The sequence below is a fragment of the Trematomus bernacchii genome, unplaced genomic scaffold, assembly GCF_902827165.1.
Source record: "Trematomus bernacchii unplaced genomic scaffold, fTreBer1.1, whole genome shotgun sequence".
NCBI classification, from domain to species: domain Eukaryota; kingdom Metazoa; phylum Chordata; class Actinopteri; order Perciformes; family Nototheniidae; genus Trematomus; species Trematomus bernacchii.
Window position 1 is genome coordinate 3439837 of NW_022987689.1, and position 21836 is coordinate 3461672.

The window sequence follows — 21836 nt, forward strand, 5'->3', positions numbered from 1 at the left end:
AAACTGCAGCACTGCCAAACAAATACATGCACTAAAAGAACAACACAAGCTTAAATAAAGACAGAAGAGCCTATAGATAAGATAAAGATAAATAAAAAACTGATTAAATGTTTAGATTTTAAATTGAGTCAAGCTTGTTATACAGACATGGTGGATACTTACTCAATATAGAACCCTTCTCCTCGACACTGCTGTATGAAATCTGCAGATTTATTCAGTGGCTTCTCTTTCAGGAGATCTGGGGTGTAACTGCTATCAGGAACCAACATGATATAATCCTGCACAGAAGGAAAAAAAGGCACAACAAATTATTAAAAAAGTTCTCACCAGTAACTTCAAGTTTGTTTGTTATGTGCTTTATGTATTCACATCAGTGTGAGGATCAGTGTGCAGAAGATGATAAACAGATAACTGAGGATTTCACCTGTATTAGCCACATATGTGTTATTTTATCCAAAGAAGGGAAAGAAAAGCAAGTGAACAACAGGCAACTACAGCCCAACCTGCGCCTGTCTTACAGAGGTTGGAAGTGTAGCTTTAAGAAAGCTGAGAGGGGCTGCCAGGTGGAATACAGTCACTTCATTGTTTTTGTTGGCATATGGAACAACACTGAGGAAAGAGGACCTAAGCATGCCAAGTGCTCTCTACAGCATCTACTCAAGGGCAACACACAGACTTGTCCCTCAAACCTGTAGACTTGCACAGAAGTATGTCTTGCTATTTCTTTTCTTTATTCATTTCTTTAGTTTTGGAGGGAAAAATAATTTGAACTGTGTTTGACTCAACCACTGACCAGAGTAAGTGTCTTCTTAGGTGGCACAATCACAGAGATGGTGGGCTGCTGCCAAGAATTCGGCTCAAAGTCAAGGGCAATACGACCATCAGCGATCACAACCGCCCTGCAGCCTGAGACCGCGGGGCAGAAAGAGGCATTTATTGAACCTGTAATAGAAAAGCAAAGATTAAGTTAAGTAGAGAAAGAGGATGCTGCACAATAATCCGTCCCACAACTAAAGCCATATAGGGAAGTGTGTCCGGGTCCTTTGATCCTCCAAGAGACTTCATCTACTTTTATGGAGGAAAACCCCCTCACTGAGAAGGCTTTCCTATTCCCTGCCTGAATAACCACACTTATATCCAATGGGAGCCGATAAACTATTTCATTATATTTCATTTAACAGGAGTCTGCCTAAGACTTCCTCCCACACACTCACCCTTCCATTCCCGCCCTGCGTTCACTTGAACCTCTACGGGGAAGGAGGTATGTTCAGGCTGGTGATAATGGACTACCACCACATACCTGCCCGGGAGGGGCACATTGGGAGTGAAACTGATCTCCGTCTGTGGAAGGAAAAAAGAAGGAAGCTTCAGTGTCAAACAGTCGTGGTGTAATTGAAAATTAATGTCACGGCAGAGGTGGCTCATTGAACTCCTTCCAGCTCCCAGCAGTCCAGAAAAGCTCAAATTATTCAACAAGGTTTTTTTACCTGAGGGAATTTAAGCAGAATCCCATCACTGTTAGGTTCACAGACAGGGAAGACCCCGGTCTGTCGTCTCCGTCTCCAATACTCATTCTCTCCTTGTTGGGGAGAAACAGCCGGTGCTGAAGAGAGCTGTCCATCAGTGGCAGCGTACAGTATCAAAGCTGAGGCTGGCTTGTCGAATTGCCTCAGAACACAGTCCCGACTGGAAACAGTAAACAGCAACAAGAGGTTGTTACTGAAAGCCTGTTGATAGGGTTGGCCAAGCGCTATTGTAGCAGAACAATGTCACTTGTTAGGAGATGTGTCAGTTGCTAGTGAAACAACAATAATCTCCAATAATCCTTTTTTAAATCTTGAAATCCTCTGGTTATCAATGTGCAGATATCCTGACATCACACACTAAATATACACACACTTCTAAGGAAAGCTTTAGTTTTACAGGCTAACACTCTGGCTTCAGGTTGCAGGTTAACCTTCTTCTGGTCTGCCTCCCTGTGTGCAATTTTCTTTCAAGATTTGGTATTCAATTTGCACAAAAACAGGCACAAACACAATATTTCCTACTTTTTCTCTCTACTTTTCAAAGAATATTTAATATTCTGTAAATATGGAACGTGTTATTGGAAATGATCCAATAACAATTATTGGAAATGGTTGAACAATAGGAAATGTAACTCAAAGTATTTAAATAACCCATGAGATAAATTAGTCAAAAGCACAGAAACAAAAACTGTTTCAAAACCATGAACATAAAGTGTGTTTATTGCATTTATTTTGCCATCATTGCATGTCTATTTGTGTGTAAGTTCAACTGAAAAATGTATCTTTATTTTCAAATCAATTCCCACAATTTCATTTGTGACATGTTTCCCTTTTGAGGTGGCAAAATAACGGGACTGCACACTGACAGCTGTTAACACATTTGTAACTGTGACCTAGTCTTTAGAGCGTAAATTGAGTGTGACAGCGAGAGTAAGAGAGAGTTTGACCCTCAGTTCCAACTCAGTTAAATGACCTTACACAGCTGGAAAAATGTGTGCAACAGCACCTGGAAAACAGGTGTGTGTATTGTTATTAAAAGCATGCAATGGAGTTTATTTAAGGTGACCTACCTGTCTTCAGTAAAGTAGCCATGAGTGGAGACACACAGCACCTTTGGCTCCACATACTCCAGGGAGAACTCCTCTATAGGGACTGCATACACTTTATACTACAGAAAGAAAACAATATTAATTTAAATGACATGCTGCTATCTAGAGCTATTATAACTCTTTTGTGAAAACATTTCCCTCACCAGCAGGAATGATGTAGTGGAGGTTTGCAGAAGAACCTCCGTCTTATGATCCAGCTGCAGCACTGTCACCTTATTACTGCTGTCCACTGCAACACTCCGGCACAAAAAGCTGCAAACGACACACAACAGTTGAAAATATACTTCTAGCTTTGAAACACTCATTTTGTGTCCAAAGCCATAGCTGAAAAAACGACTTGTACATCAATTGTTTGGGAAGGTGAAGCAACAAATTCAGACTCACCTGTACGCACAACTGTAAATGTTGGCCCTGGCTGGGATCTGGCCCCCTGACTCGCCACTGATGAGTATGTTGACATTTTGGACAGTGTCCACCTCGCTGGCATACTCCAGGACAAGAGCGTACGGGCCAGGACGAGGCACACGTAGACTGAGTTGGAGCTGAGACTACAGGACAGAGGTCATACAAAGTCAGTTTAGTGAATTTAAAGGAGATACTTTACCCCCAAAATGATCCTGTGTATATCATTGTTTTACTCATAGTTCTAGCTATCCATTTATATGCTCACTAAATAAACTTAAATAGGTACCTGTTCACCAAAGAGGCATGAAATAACAACACAATAAAATACAAATTAATTGTAACACAGGGTCGTTTATTGATATAGATAAGGTCACTGGGTGTGAAGTATTCCTTTATGCAGCTCCAATAAAAGAAAAAACTGCTTAAGGGAGGTATAAAAGCAATCAGTAAAGATTATAATGGTATGTTCAATAGCCAACTATTATTCTGGACTTTGAAACGGCAGATAAGATCCGGCCAAATGACCTCAGTCTATTTTATAGCTTTGTATTACCTACTCCTGATGTAAAGGTAAAATATTGAAACAAAATAAGGACTCCAAAAGTAATTGGGTAAAACTCTCTGTAGTACTGTATGGGCTTGTACGTAAATCCAGTCTTTCCTACCTGTCGGCCATTGAGAGCGGCCATCTCAGGGTGAGCTGGGGTGGGACGGCGCACACGAGCCTGCCTCCTCCTGCGCCCGCTGCGGCTGGAGAGGATTCCCTGTGATCCCAGAGCAGAGCTGAAGCCATCCATGGACACATGCTTATACAGCAGACAGCTGAGAGAGACATACAGGCAGAGGCAGTGAGCAGGAAAGATTAAATATATCTATATAATCATGCTGTTTTAGAAGAAAGAAAATGTAACATATATACAAAACACTGCTTAGCATACTAGTTATTGTAAGGAAAATGTTGGACCTGATTGCCATATGCTTTGTATACCCTCTGCATAGTTTTGAAAAAGTTGTTAATTTTTCTTCTTTTCCTTTGGCGTGTAGCAAATCATATATATTTTATGGTTCATTCTAGCCAAAGAAAACACCTGTGTTAAGTTTGTGCGGTATATAGAAAATAATGTATGGCTATAAAAACAAAACATTCCTATCCCATGCAGGAGTAATAAGTCATAGTCACAGACTATCTAAAGACTTACTTTGTATCCTTGTCTGCAGGGAGTAAGTAAGTGCAGGGCTGGGTGATCTTCTCCTGCAGCAGAGGAGCCTCATAGTAATCCCGGGGCAGCAGCACTAAATAGTCCTGGAGAGGGAGAGAGATATGTGTACACTATTTAGTCTAAGTGCATTGCAATAGTATTTTTTAGGTGAACTTAATTTAGCATAAAGAAGACAATATGCCCAAAAACAAAATAACTGATTTGACTGAAAGCATTCTCACTATTTTTTCAATTGTATTAAAAGATATTGCCATAACAGTGCTATTATGTCTTTATACATTTATTGTTATTCTACATCTTTCTTTTTCTCATAAACTCACCAGCAGGACCCCCTCCGCCCTTATGTGAATGGTCCATGTCCCAGGGGTCATTGCAAAGGGCTCAGCGAAGCCCTCTCCTGGGACGGTGAGGAAGGATGGGGAGGGACTCTCAGGGAATATTACTTCCTTACTCTGATCAGACCCTGGAAAACAGCAAGCACGAATGTTTTAAATGGGACACATCTACGGTTGACGGGCTTGAATATGAATGAAATACAGGAAATTAGTTATTTATTGTATTTATTCAATGATGGGTTATGATGATATGAAATGTAAGAGCTGAATCAGAGGCAGCCTCACCTTGAGTGCCTCTGTTATTGGTAGCCTTGATGCTACCGGTCACACTGGTGCCATTCGGGTTAGTGAACCTCAGAACCACACGGTATAAGTGCTGCTTCTCATCTTTTGGGTCAACATGCACTGTTACTCTGACTTCACTCTGCGGGGAGGAGAGTGACACACAGCTGACTGAATCTGCATGGCTTTGAGTAGACCATGAGGGTTTAATGTTAAAGGTTAAAATAGTGTCAGATGGGCAGAGTACTTTAGCAGTGAGAGGGTTAATCAACAAACAACAAGCAAGATGAAGAGAGGAAAACACAGCCAAATGAAGGCAGCCCCTTCACTTACAGTCACAGCAAGAATGAAAACCAGCTTCATCCACCACCAAGATCCTTGCTCTCACTCGTGCTCTCCCCTTTCTTTTAGGGGTGGAGTAGTGCATTACAATATGGAAAGAGCCAGGAAAGCCAAGGGTAAGCGAGAGGATCACCTCCGGCTGAAGAGAGATAGTGTTAGTTCAAAGAGAGCTGGTGTCCACTTCTCCAACAGCCATGATATAATAGAGAGTGTGTTCTTCAAATAGGAGTATCAATGCAGAGGTAAAAGCAAAAACAATCATCAGGATAGACTGAAAAAGGAAGCTATAGAAGTTGATTGAAGCAGCAGATAGATCCAAGTACAGACTGCTCATACTGTTATTTATAAGAATAATCACATTAGCGTATCAAATATATCGAGGTATTGTTGTGAATATGTACTAACCTGTGCAGGAGACATTACAGCATAACCTCTCCAGCTGAAATCTGGGAACTCTTTGGGGTTAAAACCAAAGCGCACTGGTCTGGCATTTGGCGTGGTGCCATCCTCGACCTCAAACTTTAGTTGGTGCAGAGAGGGGAAGTAGTAGCTTGGTGCTGGCCTAACAAGGTGCAGGAAGACTTACATTCAAACTGTTACATTTACAGTGTATATTGTGCATTTTTCTAGACTTCTATGCATTTTGAAATTCAAAGCAGCCACATCTTACTCAGTGCATTGACGGCCCACTACATTCTTACGACACCAACACTGTCCCGAGATGTCATCGCACGCCGTGCCAATTGCACCGCCTACATCACACTGACAACCTGTCAGAGAGAGTACAAGTCATTATTTGATATCTATATATATATTGATTTAAAAGAATACTTAATACCAGACTGAAACACAATGTTCCCCTGCTCTCATTGGCTGAAATATTGAAATGTGTTGCAACTCTAACCATCCAATGATGTTACATTAAACCGCTGCAAGGCTCAGAAAAAACAGTGTGTGAAAGATGACTTACCTTGACAGCCAACATAATTCTTTTTCTGCAGCAGGTAGAATCCATCCTTACAGGTTTCACATTCAAGTCCACATGCATTAGGTTTACAGTGACACTGTCCATTTTTCTAGAAAAACAGATGATCAGGAGAATTCAAGACAAACAAAATAATTGTTCAAACATTTGCGGCTAAGCCATTCAGTCAAAACTCTGTACGACATGTGTCTAATTTGAATGACAATTTGATTTATAGATGAGTATCAGGCAAATCAAATCAAATCAAATCAGGTTTTATTTATATAGCACATTTAAAAGCGATTTTTGGTCGAGCCAAAGTGCTGTACATGTAATAAAAACACATTACTACGATCACATTAAACGACAATAAATTACAACAGATATATATAAAAAACAAAATAAAAATAAAAACACAAGGAATAGTCAGGAGTCGTGCACTGCAGGTAATAATAAAATTCTCACCTGCTCACACTCTCCTACTCCACTCAGGGTCCCTTTCACATCACACCGACACTCTGGAATGAGAGGGGGGGGGGGAGAGGTTGTGAGAGTATAAAGGAGGGTCCACAGTGAATAGACTCTGATTACAGGATTTTGTCACTTTCATGGGTGAAACGCAATGGCAGACATCCCTACTATCATTAAAGATCTACACATCAAAAGTCCAGAGAAGCTTTTCCGCCCTGACTTGCTTTCAACTAAGTGAGAAAAAAAAACTTCCCCTTAATGTCCGGCCAGTCAACCAGAGGCATTCTTCGGATATTAAAAAAGCTATTTTATCCCCTGTCTTGTTTCTTCAAGCAGTGCAGTTGTGACAACATTCTTGTTCTGTAACATTAGACAGGTATCTGGACAAAGCCATAAGCTGTTCCCTCACTAGCTGGATAATGGGATCAATGTTATTATTCCCAAAATCAAGCATTTTTAAAGGATTAGAATAATTTTTCTGTGATGGTGAAAGAGTCCAAAGGTTTTGTTTTCGGTGTGCTACTGGTTGCTCATTACTGCTAAGTCACAGCATGAAAGCTCACAGGTTCACCTGCAGCTCCACACTCAAAGCTGTTAACAGGAATTTGCCTGTATTTGTGTGTTGTTCCTCAAATCCCCTCTGAGAGACACGAAGGCAGATCCGACCTTGTTGACAGGGGCAATGTTGACATATACTCTGGGTAAGAGGTGCCAAGACCCATATCAGTGCCTTGTAAAAGTGCTAGTGGTGATTTATTACAGTGGGAAAAAAGAACTAAGACTCCTCGAGAAAATAAATGAGACCAGGATACTTTTGGCTGATAGGAGGACAACAAAGTATTACCTATTTTTTTATTATACTGTTCACAAAGTTAGGTTAATAATAGTTATAGAAAAGATTTCCAGACTGTTCATTTACCTATACAGCCACGGGAGGGTTCAGAAGCGAGGTTCCAGTAGAGAGGTTTACAGCTGTCACACAGCGTTCCCTCTACGCTTGGTAAACAGCGGCAGTAGCCCTGAAACAATAGAAAATAATCTAAGGATTGTTCTAACTGAGAATACTATTGAAAGGCAGGGTATCCGTTGGCAGCACTGCAACTTCTCTGACTGGAAATTAGCTTTTTTTCTGCCTTTCATACATATCACATGGTCCAAAATAGAGGGGGAAGCAAACTTCCAGGAACAAGGCATTGTTTTTCTTCCACTTCAAAATGAAAGGAAGCCTTATTTCCTTCATTTTAATTGCATTTACATGTGAGGGAAAAAAACACTTCCTAGTAAAAATCTACTGAGGAACATCTGTGTTATCAGTTATATAACATTGAGGTAATGCAAATCCACACCCAAAGGGACCAGTGCTCGATTTAGACAGTGACCATTTATGTTATCAAGGCTAATAAAGAAATGATAAAGGTTGGGCTTTGGTAGATAATAAAGTACGTTTATCAAGAGTGCCATACCGTTTGAGGATCAGTGACCTCGGTTCCTGATAGGTTACACGCACTGATGGGGGCTAGAAGCACAAAGAAACACACCACAAAGTTAACAAATCAGAAAACTGTACTGTTACGTTCTGCATCAAACATGGCTTAAAGGTTGTCAATATTTAGAAATGATATCCTTCAACAAAAGCACATTACTGAACTTAAATGATTAAATGTAACTGCTTAACCCAATAAGATTTTATTTGTGAGTATGATGGTTCCTGATGTGCTTACCTGAGCACTGGGGGAACCGGAATCCAGAGGCACAGCGGTCACACTGCTGGCCCACCACCCCTGGGAGACACAGACACTGACCCGACAGGGGGTCGCATATACTGCCATAAGAGCCTTCCTCTGAACATTGGCAGACTGTGGACAGGAAACATGTTGAAGTAAGAACGTGTTCAATATAAGCAGTTGGAGCTATATATCACTTTATATTATTTAATAGTTTAACATTGATTTTCCTGCTGTTTATAGTAAATGTATTACTAGTTATTGTCGTTATTGTAGTAAGTTAAAGTAGTTTCTATGCTTTTATTTTGATGGCATGTTTGGGCACTGGGTGATTATAGCACCTGGTGTAATTGTATATATTGGAAACAGGTGGTGGTGGGAGCCAGAGCACTGGTAGGCACATGTTTTTTTTACCAGGGTATTCCAAGCCACAAGGAAGGAAGCCATAGGAAAGGCTAAAGGAAGGAAATATAGGAAACCTGATGATTGTCCTTTGTTAATGATATTGGATCATAATAATAAATGCACAAACGGAGATTCTTGTCTGGACCTGGATCATTGCACTGCGTAGGTTCCGCTAACTAGTGCCTCAGCGGGAGTGTTATTTTAAGTTAATTATCAGTTTCATTTCTATATGATTTTGGCCACTACATAAGCCTTTCATTAAGGTTAGGTGAATCTGAATGAAGAAAGGTGATTGAAGATGAGAAATTATTGTACATTTATGTATAAATATAAATATGTAAGTAGGAATAACTTGCAGAAATCATATATTATTAAAGGATAATCATTGATCAGCAGTAAGTAAGGGGTGGGAATTAATAAGCATTTGCTTCCTCCTGCTACCTTTCGGACACATGATTTATTATTATGAATATTTGTGTTGAATATATAAATATTATTATGAATATTGATAAATACTGTATTCTAACAATACGGTATTCTGTTTTTCAAATTAGTTTATTTTGTATTTGTTTTTTTAATCTGTTCGAAATCTGGTATGAAATAATTGTTCACAAATACTCCTGCCAAATTCTGATTTCCCTCTATGATTCCCAGCTGTCTATTCTTGGGAATATGATTCCCTAGAAAGAAGAAGTCCATATATTTCTCATGCTCCCGCTGTCTGTTAAATGTTGTGTCGTGCAGAGTACATTAATAGTCTAAATACATGCGGAGGACAACAGAGGGTTTTTACATGCTACTGTGGGAGAATGAGCGTGTTTGCTCCACAGAGTCATGAGAAGAGGCCACAGTTAGCACAGCAGCTGCCTTTTTTCCACCTGGACTCAGATCTGATGCACCCAATTGGTGTATCTGCCTTAGTTACAGTGGATGGCAAAAAGGGATCAAAGCCACTCACCGGCACAGTCTGGGTATCCATAGTAGCCTGGGGCACATTCGTCACACTCGTTCCCAGCATAGTTGGGAAAGCAAATACACTGACCACTCGGACTGCACATACGGCCTGTCACACCAGCCCCTTCACAGGCACATGCTGAGGAAGAGAGAGAGGGTTGTAAGGTGCACATTTGTACAGTTAGACACTCCTTATTTCTCATTAGAATCAAAATAGTCAAACATTGTTTATCCGTGGAGTACTGCATGGTTCATTAAGATCTACATAACAATGGTTACAAATAATATGAAAATTAAATATAATACATAAAAACATTCGTTTATATAAACATTGTGTAATGTTTTAAGATGATAAGATGATAAGATATATAAGATTACAAATAAATGCAACCAGGAAGTCTTGCTTAATATCAAGTGGTGCTGACACAACTAACGACCCTAAAGAAAACCTAGAGCTGATCCCCTTTGGTCATTCTGTGCTAGAAGAATACATTTATAATATAATTTCATCTGACAAAGGAGTGCCTTGGTATTTTTCCATATTTGTCTGCACCATTTCATATTAAGCAAGATTCCCTAGGGAATGTTTTTTCTTGAGTCTCAAGATCAAGTGTCAAAAGTCTTTACTTTAGAGTTAATGGCCAAACAATGAGGCTGCTTAAAGTGTACTTGGTAAACTAACTACATAAAGCAGGTTCATGCAGACAAAGAAAACGTTTCTGTAACAATAAAAAACGTCTGGCTGGACAAACTGTTATAATTCTTGGCACACTAACCCCATTCTGGTGCAATTAGTCCAAAATATGACTACGGGCTACACTGACGCGTAGATACAATCCCACATTTCCTTTTATGGCATTCTGTCTTTGAACCCATGGCAATCTTTTTAAATACAGTTCATGTTTTATAATGATTCAGACAAGTGACACTGATGCTCATTGGAAAGGGGATTCTTCTCACGCTGGCAGTTTGGGAAGGAGTGGTATCCTGGTTGGCAGCGGTCACATCGCTCCCCCTCCACACTCTGACGGCACAGGCAGCGTCCTGAATTGTCGCATACCCCATACAAGGTCCCTCTGTTGTCACATACACACTCTGTAGACGAACACATTCCAAATCATTATTTTATCAATAAAAGTTAATAAAATCCGAACAACAATAGTTTCAATGAGAACTTAGTTGAACCCTGAGGCCTGCTTAGAGCACTTTCTTTGGTGCAGCTGAATAACAACAAATGACAAATACTTCCATCAGTTGACTATTCTCATTTTATGGCACACAGTGGTACGGCCACGCTGGTGCCCATGTCTTGCCAAGCCTCCGTTGTTATTGGTATGTGAAAAGACTTGGCACAAAGACAGGACAGCCACCTCAGAGACTGCCGCAGTTGTCTTGCCCCTAAGCTTCAACATATACAAATAAGAGTGTTGAAGGCTGCTGATAAAACTCCTTCTCAGTCAGCTATCAGGATGAAAGACATACTCTTTAAACAAATTAAAGGGAAGTTATTGTTTTCCTACTTTCTCTGACAAATGATAAGACCAGGTTAAAGGTCCATGATTTAATAGCAATTCCAGAGTACTAATAATGGGTTTCCCAGCTTGGAGGAAACCAGAAAAGGGAATAAGGAACATAAATTATAAACAGGAGCATAACTAATAATAGACTGGTTAGTTCTCACAGTCCCAACTGACTATTGCTATTCAAAGTGGACAGAGACCACTTGAACTTTAATCCCTGCTGACGGACATCATAATTCAAGACCGTAAGATTGTTTTGCCAAACAATTGCAAGAGATTGGCTGTCACTGAGCAGCAGATTTACTCATTCAGACTTATATTATACCAGTATTTTAACCATCCTGTTAAACCCAATCATAATATATTGCATGTTTTGTTTTCACAAGGCCTACAAACATAATGTGACCTTTAGTCATGCCGATATACATGAAGCCTTTTTTGACTGACCCCTGTCACATGTTCTTAACATTTAACTCAAAGTCAGACTTAATGGACTGGTCCTCTAAAGCCTTTTTTAACAACCTGGGAAGACTGTAAGTGAATATGACTCGAAGGTAAAGGACTGCCCTGTTAAAAAAGTGCTTCAAGAGGATACAGTTTCATGTTTTTTTTGTTTTTTTTAGATAAAGTAACTGCAATAAAAGCAGTTGACATAGCGTGGCGTAAACACCTCTAAAACAGCACAATATATCAGTTGTAATCAAACTCGTGCTGACAGCTCGGTGAGTCAATAACCCTGAGGGCAAGAAGTTGGCAATATGTAGATAGCAGTACAAATTATGGAGAAGCAGGGCAGTAATAGACTTTTAAATGATTGCTTTAAGACTTCTGTCAAGCTAAATGGAGCTAAGAGACACTGCAAAATCTTGTTGATTGAACTCACCCACAAAAGGTCCGGCAGGGGATTTGGTGGTCGTCTGGTATACAGGATATGCTGATTGCAAAGGAAAGGCATGACATTAAGACCTCCACTAATGGGAAACTGTGATCGTCAGCTTTATTTATAGCAGTGGGGAAATGCTTTTTTATATAGGATTGGATTTAAAATGTACACTCACATAAACCTGTAAACAAAAGAACGTAATGCAGTTGGAAGAAAACATTATTAAAGGTCTGGTTTTAGAGAAATGTGCTCATTCATTTTCTTTGGACAGAGCCAGGCTAGCTACAATTACAATTCCAATACTATGCTATGCTAAGCGATCTGCAACATATCCGTCATCAACATGGAGACAAAAGACAAGTATCAACCCTCTCATCTGGCTTTTGGCAAAAAAGCAAATAAGTGCATAAACACTATAATCACTACATATAAAGGTTCATAGCCTTCTAACAGAAATAAACTAAATCGACTTTGAACTACTTTATTACACATTAAGGCTGTAAAAAAGTACGCAGTAACTGGGACGCAGAACAGAAGGGAATACGTTCTTGAAAGACAACCTCCTTATGACTGTGTCAGCATGTTTAGACTAGTTTGTCAGTGCTAACAGCTAGGAGACGAGAGACACAGTTTTAATAACAGCTTCAAGTTCTATCTCTTGTTGATAAAATGCCAAGTCTGACCTCATCAGTCTACATCTAATTGTATTGTCTTTAAATGACATAAGAAACAAAGCAACAGAGATAAATCACAGATGAGTTGCTTTGTTGTGTATTCTGAGATAAAACTGTCAGAGAGGTATAATTAGGATTAGAAAAAAGACATGTAAAGCCTTTAATGTTAAATTAAAGTCAGTCAGTTAGATGTTTATTACAATGTAGAAACACTGTTTAACAAGAGGCCTCAAAAGGACTTGACTTGTCAGTTAAGGGTTTGAAAGAAAACTACTCCAAAGGGATGGAAGATGAAAAACGGTGTGGCTTAATGGCTGGCAGACTTCTGAGTGTAGCTAGATCAGAATTAGATAACATGGGGTAACTCTCACAGTGTGTGTAATATCTGGGTTTATTTGTATAGACAGGTTTGGCATGTGGAATATTTAGTCAATACTGTAGCATGTGCATACATCCTTCTGCGTGAAGCCCTACGGCATTGAAGGCATATTAAGTATACCATAACATCAAGTCCAACAAAAAGTCGTACTCCTCCCTCAAGGGGAACAGACTGAAAGACAAAAGTCTAGGTGAACATGAAACGGATTCCAGCCATCAAACAACGGGTTCAGTTTCACTTCACTCTGTGTACCTTGACAACACAGATATGTCATTTTCCCTGTTGTCCATGATTCAAAGGGACATGGGTGAGGGTAAAGGTAAATTGGATATCTAGTATATGATAAGATAAAGAAATACTTACGAATACATTGAGGGTAGTAATAGTATCCGTCAGCACAGCTATCACAGTTCTCTCCAGCCAATTGTGGCTTGCAGATACACCTTCCTGACCCCATTTCACAGCTGGCTGCAGTCCTCTCATCACACCTGCAGGCTGGTGGGGAAACATGTTGTTGTTTCTCAAGTTAAGACAAATGTTCACGCATTCCTAGAGATGCATCTACGTAGACTTAGGGTCTGTCCACACAAAGAACAATAACTATGATGTCCGGGTTGCCACAAACAATTATTTTAATTATCAACTAATCTGCCACACTCGTATTTTTTTAGACTTCATAAATAGATATTCAGTTTTATATGCTATAATGATATTTTACTTAAAATAATACTTTAAAGATGTATTTATTTATACGTTGTTAATTGATTATCAAAGTAGTTGCCAAAATATTTCCATTTATTGACTCATCGAGAAGTCGACTAGACTTTGCAGCTCTAATAAACGTCCATACACATAATCACAGCACAGAATTATTGGTTGTAAGCCAAGACACATTAACTGTACTTCAAATATCAGTAACAGGTAGAGAAAGCTTTCAACCATCCATCATTGGGAAGCAAATAATGATTACTGAACCTTTATCAACTCTGCTTTTGCCAAAACCAACATATTTCTCTGCTAAGCGGACTTAATTGAGTTTGAGGATCTTATGGTTTACTTTTCAAAGTGCTCAGGCAACCAGTTTAATTCCACTGCTCTCTATGTCTAAACAGAACTGGCAGCTATTTATACAGCCTGCAACAGCCATGGACCATTAAAGTAATGTAAACAAGAGTGGAGCCCAGTTTAGCAATAAGATATGGTACCAGTGGTGCTTGTGCAATGGGATCATTTGTGTCTGTGTCAAACAAAAAGTGGATTCCTCTCTGTGAATAAAACTCAGATTTGGCTTTTGTCATATATACTGCAAATCAAATACCTACATGGTGAGACTTTATTTAGATCTAAAATGTGTGCTTAAGCCTGGATATTTAAAAGAAGGCAAAATGAAAGCCTAAAAAGTTGTATTTCCCTATTACACGTTAATTGCATTAATCGAAGATGCTGCAGAAACTGATTAAGTAGCATCTGAATTTCTTATGTCATTTGTTTAATCCGATTTTGAATCTTCATAGACTGCAGCACTCACACAAACAATGATCATTTTAATCCATATTTACCCCACCAAAATGAAAATCAGGCCCTTCAATGTTACATTAAATGAACAGAAAATGCCACTCACGTATGCATCCAGTGGGAGACTCGGGAGGTACTCCAAAAGGTCTGTAGAAACTTTCCAGGCATTGCTCACAGTTCATTCCAGCAGTGTTGTGCTGAAGAAGACACAAACACATACATGTTGTGACAATGATAAAAGAATTTGCTCTATAAAGTAGAATATCTCTGCACATTGTTGCTTTCATTTACTCTCGTCATTGGTATACTTTTCCTGATGATATCAAACACAATATTTTACCACTCAATAGACTTTATTTTGACAAAAGAAAATGACACAAAATCAATTTATTAGAGTAGCAAATGGATTGTAAAAAGGGTGCCTGGCATCACAAACACAAAATGGTGCAGTATCAAATGCTCCATAGACGACTCACTAAATATACACACAGACAACACATGGAATTTCTCTTCATTTATGATTCCCTCCTCCTATCCTACAAGCACACACTGGAATCAGTTTAGACTTGACATGCATTTCTTACCTGGCAATTGATGCACACTCCTCCTCCGTCGTACCTTCCGAAGGTGTCTAAACTTGCTCCCTTCTTTTCCACCTCTGGGTCGTAATAACAGTCAATGGCATGGGAGAAACACTGGCAGGCTGAGGAGGAAACCCCCGAGAGAGATACACAATTATTCTATATGCCTCATCACCTTTCACTGCCAAGTCTGTATTTAGCTTTAAGTTACTCATTCCTCAAAAACGAGTTTTAAGTCTGGTTGTTAAGCTGGAGAGAAACTATTAAATCCAAATTAAACCAGAAGGCACATCCTCTTCCTGTACCACCCTTGTGTCTCTTTAAAGTTTTATTAAAGGATAGGGTGCATTTCCACTATATGAGTGCACTTATTAGGGTCTTCTTCATCTTTTTCTCTCTTTTGTGGCTGCTACAAGGTCATTTTTCATCAAGGGAAAATGTGTCAACAGGCCAAAGCAATTAGATTCCAGCTGACAGAGGCTCTGCTGGCTGACTGCATGGCTCCACAATAAGCTGGCGTGGCAGACTATCTGGTAGGCTGCCTGGCGCGAGCCCTGGCTAGCTGGCTGCCTATGATATCCCGGGGCTAGTTGGGCACTGTGCTCTTCCTTATACATACCATATGAGGAATGTCCTCTCAACTCTTCACTGAGGCTCTCCACAATACCATAACAGGGCATCCACAACAAGGCTTTAATATCAGAGACAGGAGGACACTTCAGTCCACTCTGGGGGTCGTAATTCAAGAAGCCAACAGGGTGGGGAGTAGCAGAGTGTGGTTTGTTTACACATTGAATGAGACATTGTACATGGACACTTACGCCGACAATCATTAGGGCTGTCAACGGTTGCGACGCGCCATGGTTTCTGGTGAAAGCCTGGGCAGCAGCGGTCACATGACTGACCGCAGGTGTTGTGTTGGCACTCACACTGCAGTCTGCTGACGGGAGAGGAGAAACCTGGATTTAGTGATGCTCAGATTTTTAAGAACTTTCTTTTAACGTTCATTTCTTTACCCACTTGGAGGCAGTAGACCTACCTGTTACCACAGACATTTTATTACCTTATTAAGTTGTTCGCGCAACTGTCTATTTATACAGCAGACACAACAACATTAGCATTCATTTGGAGTCTTGTTTCAGGCAACCCCATGAATTTAAGTCCAATAATGATGACTGTACTTCTAGTTGCTTGTAAACAATAAAGCATCTATGACTGCTATGTTGCCCTGTTGTTTGGCTGTTCAGAACACACAGGGTTACAGTGGCTCAAAGCAGCACTTTATCGCACATCTTACCCTTTTAACAATGTTATACAATGTTGTGCCAGTAAACAGAGCAAATAACATAATCTGATGCCCTTTACAATGGTGATGTCAACATACAAACATATGAGGTAATTGTCCTTCCGCAGGAACATCACTTAAATCGCTTGATCTGCCAGGATATCTGTTTTTGTCATGCTTTTAGCATTAGGTCATTTCAGTACACAGTTTATACACAGAAGCCCATTGTACAAAAAGACTATTGAGCTCTGTTAATGAATACACAAGAAGTTGTACATCAAAGTATGTTTATAAGTAAACCAGTTCAGGTTATAATTAATAAGTGATCAAAAATGTTTCAACCAGAGCTTTCCAAACTAAAGGATTGTGCCAAATATTTACAGCATTGCCAAAGACAAAGAGCATTACTAACCTGTTTGGGTTGTCTTGGTTACGACCCCCACCACACACCTGTGAATGCCCATGGCAAACGCAGCGTCCACCGATGCTGATGTCTTTGATACTATAGTAATACTGTCAACAAATAGGGAGAATGATATCACCAGCTACATTTCTAAGTAAAAGCAGTGTTATCAGCAACTTCACCCACACCAGAACAAATGTCTGGCTTTGCTTTGGAGCAGACGTGAGTCACACGGGTCGACTAGTACAAACTTATGCACTAAGGCTAGTTTTATAGGATGAATCAGTGCATTATGAAAATACAGATAAGGGTGAATCAGTGCATTTAGAAAAAAAGAGATAAGATAAGAATCCACCGCTGACATGACTGATTTATTGTCAGCACGCCAAATAAAGAAGAATTTATCAGCTGCTTCAGAAATTAAGCCTTCAATTTAGGAATTACTTCTTCAAGGGATTTACTTTAGACTATGTTACTGTCGCTTTGGTACAAGATATCTTAAGTCACTACTCAAACAAGTAATGCTAACCCTACAGCCTTTTATTAATGTGTGTTCTCCTGCTATAAGTAGAAGTGCTTTAATATGCACTTGCAGCATTAATGAGCTGTAAGGAATTATCATGATGACTGGACAGACCTGGCAACAGTCCCTGACAAATTTGAGAAATGTGTTATCAGGAAGATTGTGGTTAGCGATTCTGTGTCAGCAAAAAGCAAGCTGGAGGGAAGGTGATGCAGAGTTGTTAAAGTGGCTTTGCCCAAATGGGAAACAAGAGTCTGCCAGCATGACACCTTTGTGTGAGGTCGTACAGTTTGTTCCTCACCCTGCGTGTGACGGTGGGATCTCTCTGGGCCTTGGAGATCAGGTGGCCCAGCAGGGTGCTGGTGCGGAGGAAGCGCAGGCGGATGTTGGTGGCCTTTGTGAAGTCTCGCAGCACTGGCGAGTAGGTGAAGTTTTTAGACCCCGGACGACCGTTGACAAGAGAAACCACAATCTGGAACACAAATGCACACAAAGATTGTTTTTGTTACCTTGTTATATATAGCAAATTTGGTTCAACTTTCAAACAAATTAAAATGATATTTTACCTCCCCGTTCTCCAAAGGGTTGATCCGTGAGTATTCTGTGGTGCAGATCTGGTCATCATCATGAACTATACGAGCATTGGGCTGCTTTCCGAACGTTTCTATACACTCACGCTTTGAATCTGCCAAAATAAGAAATGAAATCTAAAGCTTTTAACCTTTCATCCCCAATTCTATTATTTTTCATGTTTATGTTGAGAATAATAGTATCAAATGGATGACTTGTGAAAAGTAACTCTATATTAAAAATGTAATAACAATATCTAGTAAGAGAATATTGTACAATTGTTTTGTTCAGGTGCTTGCTAAAACCTCTTAACTCTGATAGTTAAGAGTCAGCTGCCCAAATACTTCAAATTGAAATAAGAAAGCATCAATAAAGTTTCATGTTGAATTGATTTATCAGGTTTTATTCAGGTAAAAGGGAATGAATAATTCATAAGAGTTGTGTATAAGTGGAGGCCGTGCATGAACATATACTTGGATGCTAATTAGGGAAAAAAGATGGACAATTCTGATATGAAATCTGATGAGTCACATCTGTGTCTCCTGGCAAGCTGTGTGCACAGGTGCCTCTGGGATATTATACATCATAGTTCAAATATGGCAACTTGGCAAATCGAGTAAATGTATTCAGGTATGAAGTTTAGATACTTTGGGGATGCTATGACATTACATGCCTAGTAATTAAGTTAGAAATTCACTGCATGCCCCCACTTGCTATCTTCTCCAAAAAAACACCATCAGAATGAAAAAAGGTTTTAAGCCTGACATTAAACTTGGAGTTCATTCAAAGTTATAAAGTTCTGTTTGTAGTTTGGGTTTCCTATTTCTTCACAACCAAAAACACAGACACTTCCTGTCTTAAATTCTTAAGCAGGCTGATCAGTGTGGCAGGATTAAGGTGCGCTAGTTTTAATCCATCTACACAATGGCTCTTCTTCAGGGCAGACATTTTGACTTGTCATGGCAGGAATGACAAAGGTCTAATTAATAACGATAATAGGGTTTGCATTACCTACAGCAGTGCCAGTTCCGGGGCTCTGGTTCTCTACATTATAGATCTCTGGGTTGGCTTAGTGGGCCATTGTTAGTTACATCTGTGCATCTCCTTTTATAGAGTCAACATGTCTGGTATGAAAAAGGCCTGTTAAATCAGCTTTTTATGATTCAACTGTTTGTGGCAAAAACAAGATAATCTTCCATATCCGTGTGTGTGTGATTAGGATTAGGATAATGAGTGGTTGCTGTTGTTGTATTTTTGCACTATACACCTAATAAATCACTTTCCAATCTCTTTCTGTGTATTCCAAACAAATCATGTGAAGAGAAAACTGCAATTAAGTGTAATGATCAAAATGTGTAATAGGTTTTCTTTCAAGTGGGGATCACTTTGACATCAATTTCCATGAAAACATTGTAGTTTAAAAAAAAAAAACATTCTTTCCAGATTTACTAAATGTACATACAAGTTTGGGGACTGGCAGGTTATACATGTAATCTAATATAACATACATATAATCTGACAAACAACTCCAGGGGGAAATTTCATTTGACTTTTAAACATTTGATTCATGGAACAATTAAGTGAGCAGAAATGTTTTTGTTTCTAGAGATAAAATAGTTTGAATTCAAGTTTCAGTTTAATGAGTCATATGTAGGTTCACATAGGCTCCACAGCATAATTCAATGTTTTTTGACAGAAGAACGGGTCAGCACAGCAATAAAAGCACTAGTCATATGTAAGACCACTGCTCTAAAGAGATATCAAAAATAACATTAATAACTTAGAAAGAAAAGGAGAGGATAAGTTGACAATCAGTTGTAAGATAAGTAATGACATAAATAGCATATATTATAGAAGAAGAAGAATAGATAGAATAGGGAGGGATGAAACCCTCTTTAATGGTCACACATGCAGAGCACACAGCACACACAGTGAAATTTGGCCTCTGCTTTTAACCCATCCTAGTACAAGGAGTCCAGTACTAGGAGCAGTGGGCAGCTATTGTACAGCGCCCGGGGAGCAATGGGAGTGGGGGGGAAGGGGGGTGTCCGGTGCCTTGCTCAAGGGCACCACGGCAGGGCAGGAGGTGAACTGGGACCTCTCCAAGTAGAAGTCCACACTCCATATTTAGGTCTGGTCGGGGACTTGAACCAGCGACCCTACGGCTCCCAGTCCAAGCCCCTACTGACTGAGCCACTGCATATACTGTACATATATGAAAATGTGGATTGTGAGTAAAAACGACAACATTGCAGGAGAACTTACGTGCAAAATACTGCCAGGGGGTGAAGGTTCTCCCGTTGTCCACAGAGCGCTCCAGCACCCAGAGGTCAGGTCGAGGTGAATTAGCAAACTTGAGGAGGATGTATGCCACATGGAAGAGCTAAAAATCAGAAGACAAAGAGCAGGCTAAACAAAAAAAGGCAGTCACTGCTCTGAACGGATTTTGGCATTATGTTGTCGTTTCCTGTGCTCAATTCGCTCTGTCAAGTAAGGCACCGGCCAAGGCCAGCAGCTCTGAAACTACTCTGGTTTCCTTTCTTGTGAAAGCTGGGGCACAACATCGGCTCGGTCATCGCCAACATAGTCACATACCTAGTGACTTTTATTGAGGATTTAGTGATTACACTGATTCAAGGCTCGACTTCAGCAGTATTTGTGTGGCCATAAAGCCAAGCACAAATACAACACTTCACCAGTATTTGTCAGCATGGAGTCAATAAAAGTGTTGCAGGTGCAGCCAGGTTAGTGAAAAGACATCAGCTAAGCCCACATGATCCATGTCTGTGTACGGAAGTCTCTATCTCCATCTTTCATCAGAGTATACAGTCCGTACAAGGGCAGAAAATGATGCCAATGATTGTTTCTGCCAACAGTGAGCTTTCTGTCAGAGCAGTATGTTTCCTTTGCAGTTCATCAACATCCTAATCAAGCCCTTAAAGCGGGTGACTTCAGCTTGATTGAACATTGTACGATATAAAGGTCCTTGTGATATGTCATAGCTCTTTGTTATGGACTTGGCGTGGTTTGGAATTTAAACCCTGTGACACCATCTTGCATGCGACACCTGCAGTGTCAACAAAAAGCCTCACCTGCTCCTAAACACCACACCCCTGTCATGTTTCTCTGAGGCTGAAACACATTGTATCCGTCTGTGCAATTTCAGTGCTGGCGTGGATCCTAATGAAACATTCAACATGTCTTAAAAACAGGGTACTGTAGGCATGTGTGCAAAACTTATGGTGCGAGCCCTCGGGAATTATGTGATGAATGAAAACAGTGCCTAAAATAGAGAGTGCTGTTTAAATAAAAACATTTATTTTGACTGACTCTTTGAGAGAGTTGAAGGCAGGCCCACGCTCGTCTAGTATCCCTCAGCTCCATGCTGTAAACCCCAGCGGGCTTTTGAAGCACTTTGAAGCAGCTTGCTGTCTCTCCTTGCATGAGGCTAGAAGCAATGCTTACAATCATATCAAAGCAAAGTAAAGAGCCGTGGACAATGTCAAGAAGCACCCACAATTATCTTGATGGATTTCTCCACCAAACCCTAAAACGTAACGGCCTGAAGTTCAAGTAGCTCTTGGGTTGATGGACTGTAAGAGAGTTCAGAGGTCAGCTGGGCAAATGACTGGCCTTTTTCTCTAAAAACTGTAAACAATCCCTAATAACTAACAACTATTAGGTTGCAACAAGCCATTTTTACTGCCTTTTAATCAATGTTGTCATTGAGCAAAACAGTAAATAAAATAGCTTAAAAACTGCCTTT

The 21836-nt window shown here is 39.9% G+C and overlaps 1 protein-coding gene across 4 annotated transcripts in view; it reads right to left on the reverse strand.

The window, feature by feature from the left end:
- Positions 1-21836, reverse strand: part of LOC117488629 (laminin subunit alpha-3-like) — a 54289-nt gene that overhangs the window by 23427 nt on the left and 9026 nt on the right. For 3 of the 4 annotated variants that reach the window (XM_034137636.1, XM_034137638.1, XM_034137639.1), the window contains exons 3-31: positions 20336-20453; positions 18067-18185; positions 17802-17972; positions 16987-17087; positions 16111-16229; positions 15293-15411; positions 14815-14905; positions 13557-13688; positions 12141-12191; positions 10698-10832; positions 9742-9876; positions 8376-8510; positions 8118-8170; positions 7574-7673; positions 6649-6701; positions 6190-6295; positions 5890-5989; positions 5625-5781; positions 4881-5019; positions 4581-4723; positions 4240-4343; positions 3706-3862; positions 3020-3183; positions 2779-2887; positions 2597-2694; positions 1488-1686; positions 1215-1341; positions 794-942; positions 163-278 (exon numbers count right to left, since the gene is read on the reverse strand). In XM_034137636.1, coding sequence (XP_033993527.1) covers positions 163-278; positions 794-942; positions 1215-1341; positions 1488-1686; positions 2597-2694; positions 2779-2887; positions 3020-3183; positions 3706-3862; positions 4240-4343; positions 4581-4723; positions 4881-5019; positions 5625-5781; positions 5890-5989; positions 6190-6295; positions 6649-6701; positions 7574-7673; positions 8118-8170; positions 8376-8510; positions 9742-9876; positions 10698-10832; positions 12141-12191; positions 13557-13688; positions 14815-14905; positions 15293-15411; positions 16111-16229; positions 16987-17087; positions 17802-17972; positions 18067-18185; positions 20336-20453 — 3500 coding nt within the window. The remainder of the gene's footprint in view (positions 1-162; positions 279-793; positions 943-1214; positions 1342-1487; positions 1687-2596; positions 2695-2778; positions 2888-3019; positions 3184-3705; positions 3863-4239; positions 4344-4580; positions 4724-4880; positions 5020-5624; positions 5782-5889; positions 5990-6189; positions 6296-6648; positions 6702-7573; positions 7674-8117; positions 8171-8375; positions 8511-9741; positions 9877-10697; positions 10833-12140; positions 12192-13556; positions 13689-14814; positions 14906-15292; positions 15412-16110; positions 16230-16986; positions 17088-17801; positions 17973-18066; positions 18186-20335; positions 20454-21836) is intronic. The other variant, XM_034137637.1, reaches the window with a different exon arrangement.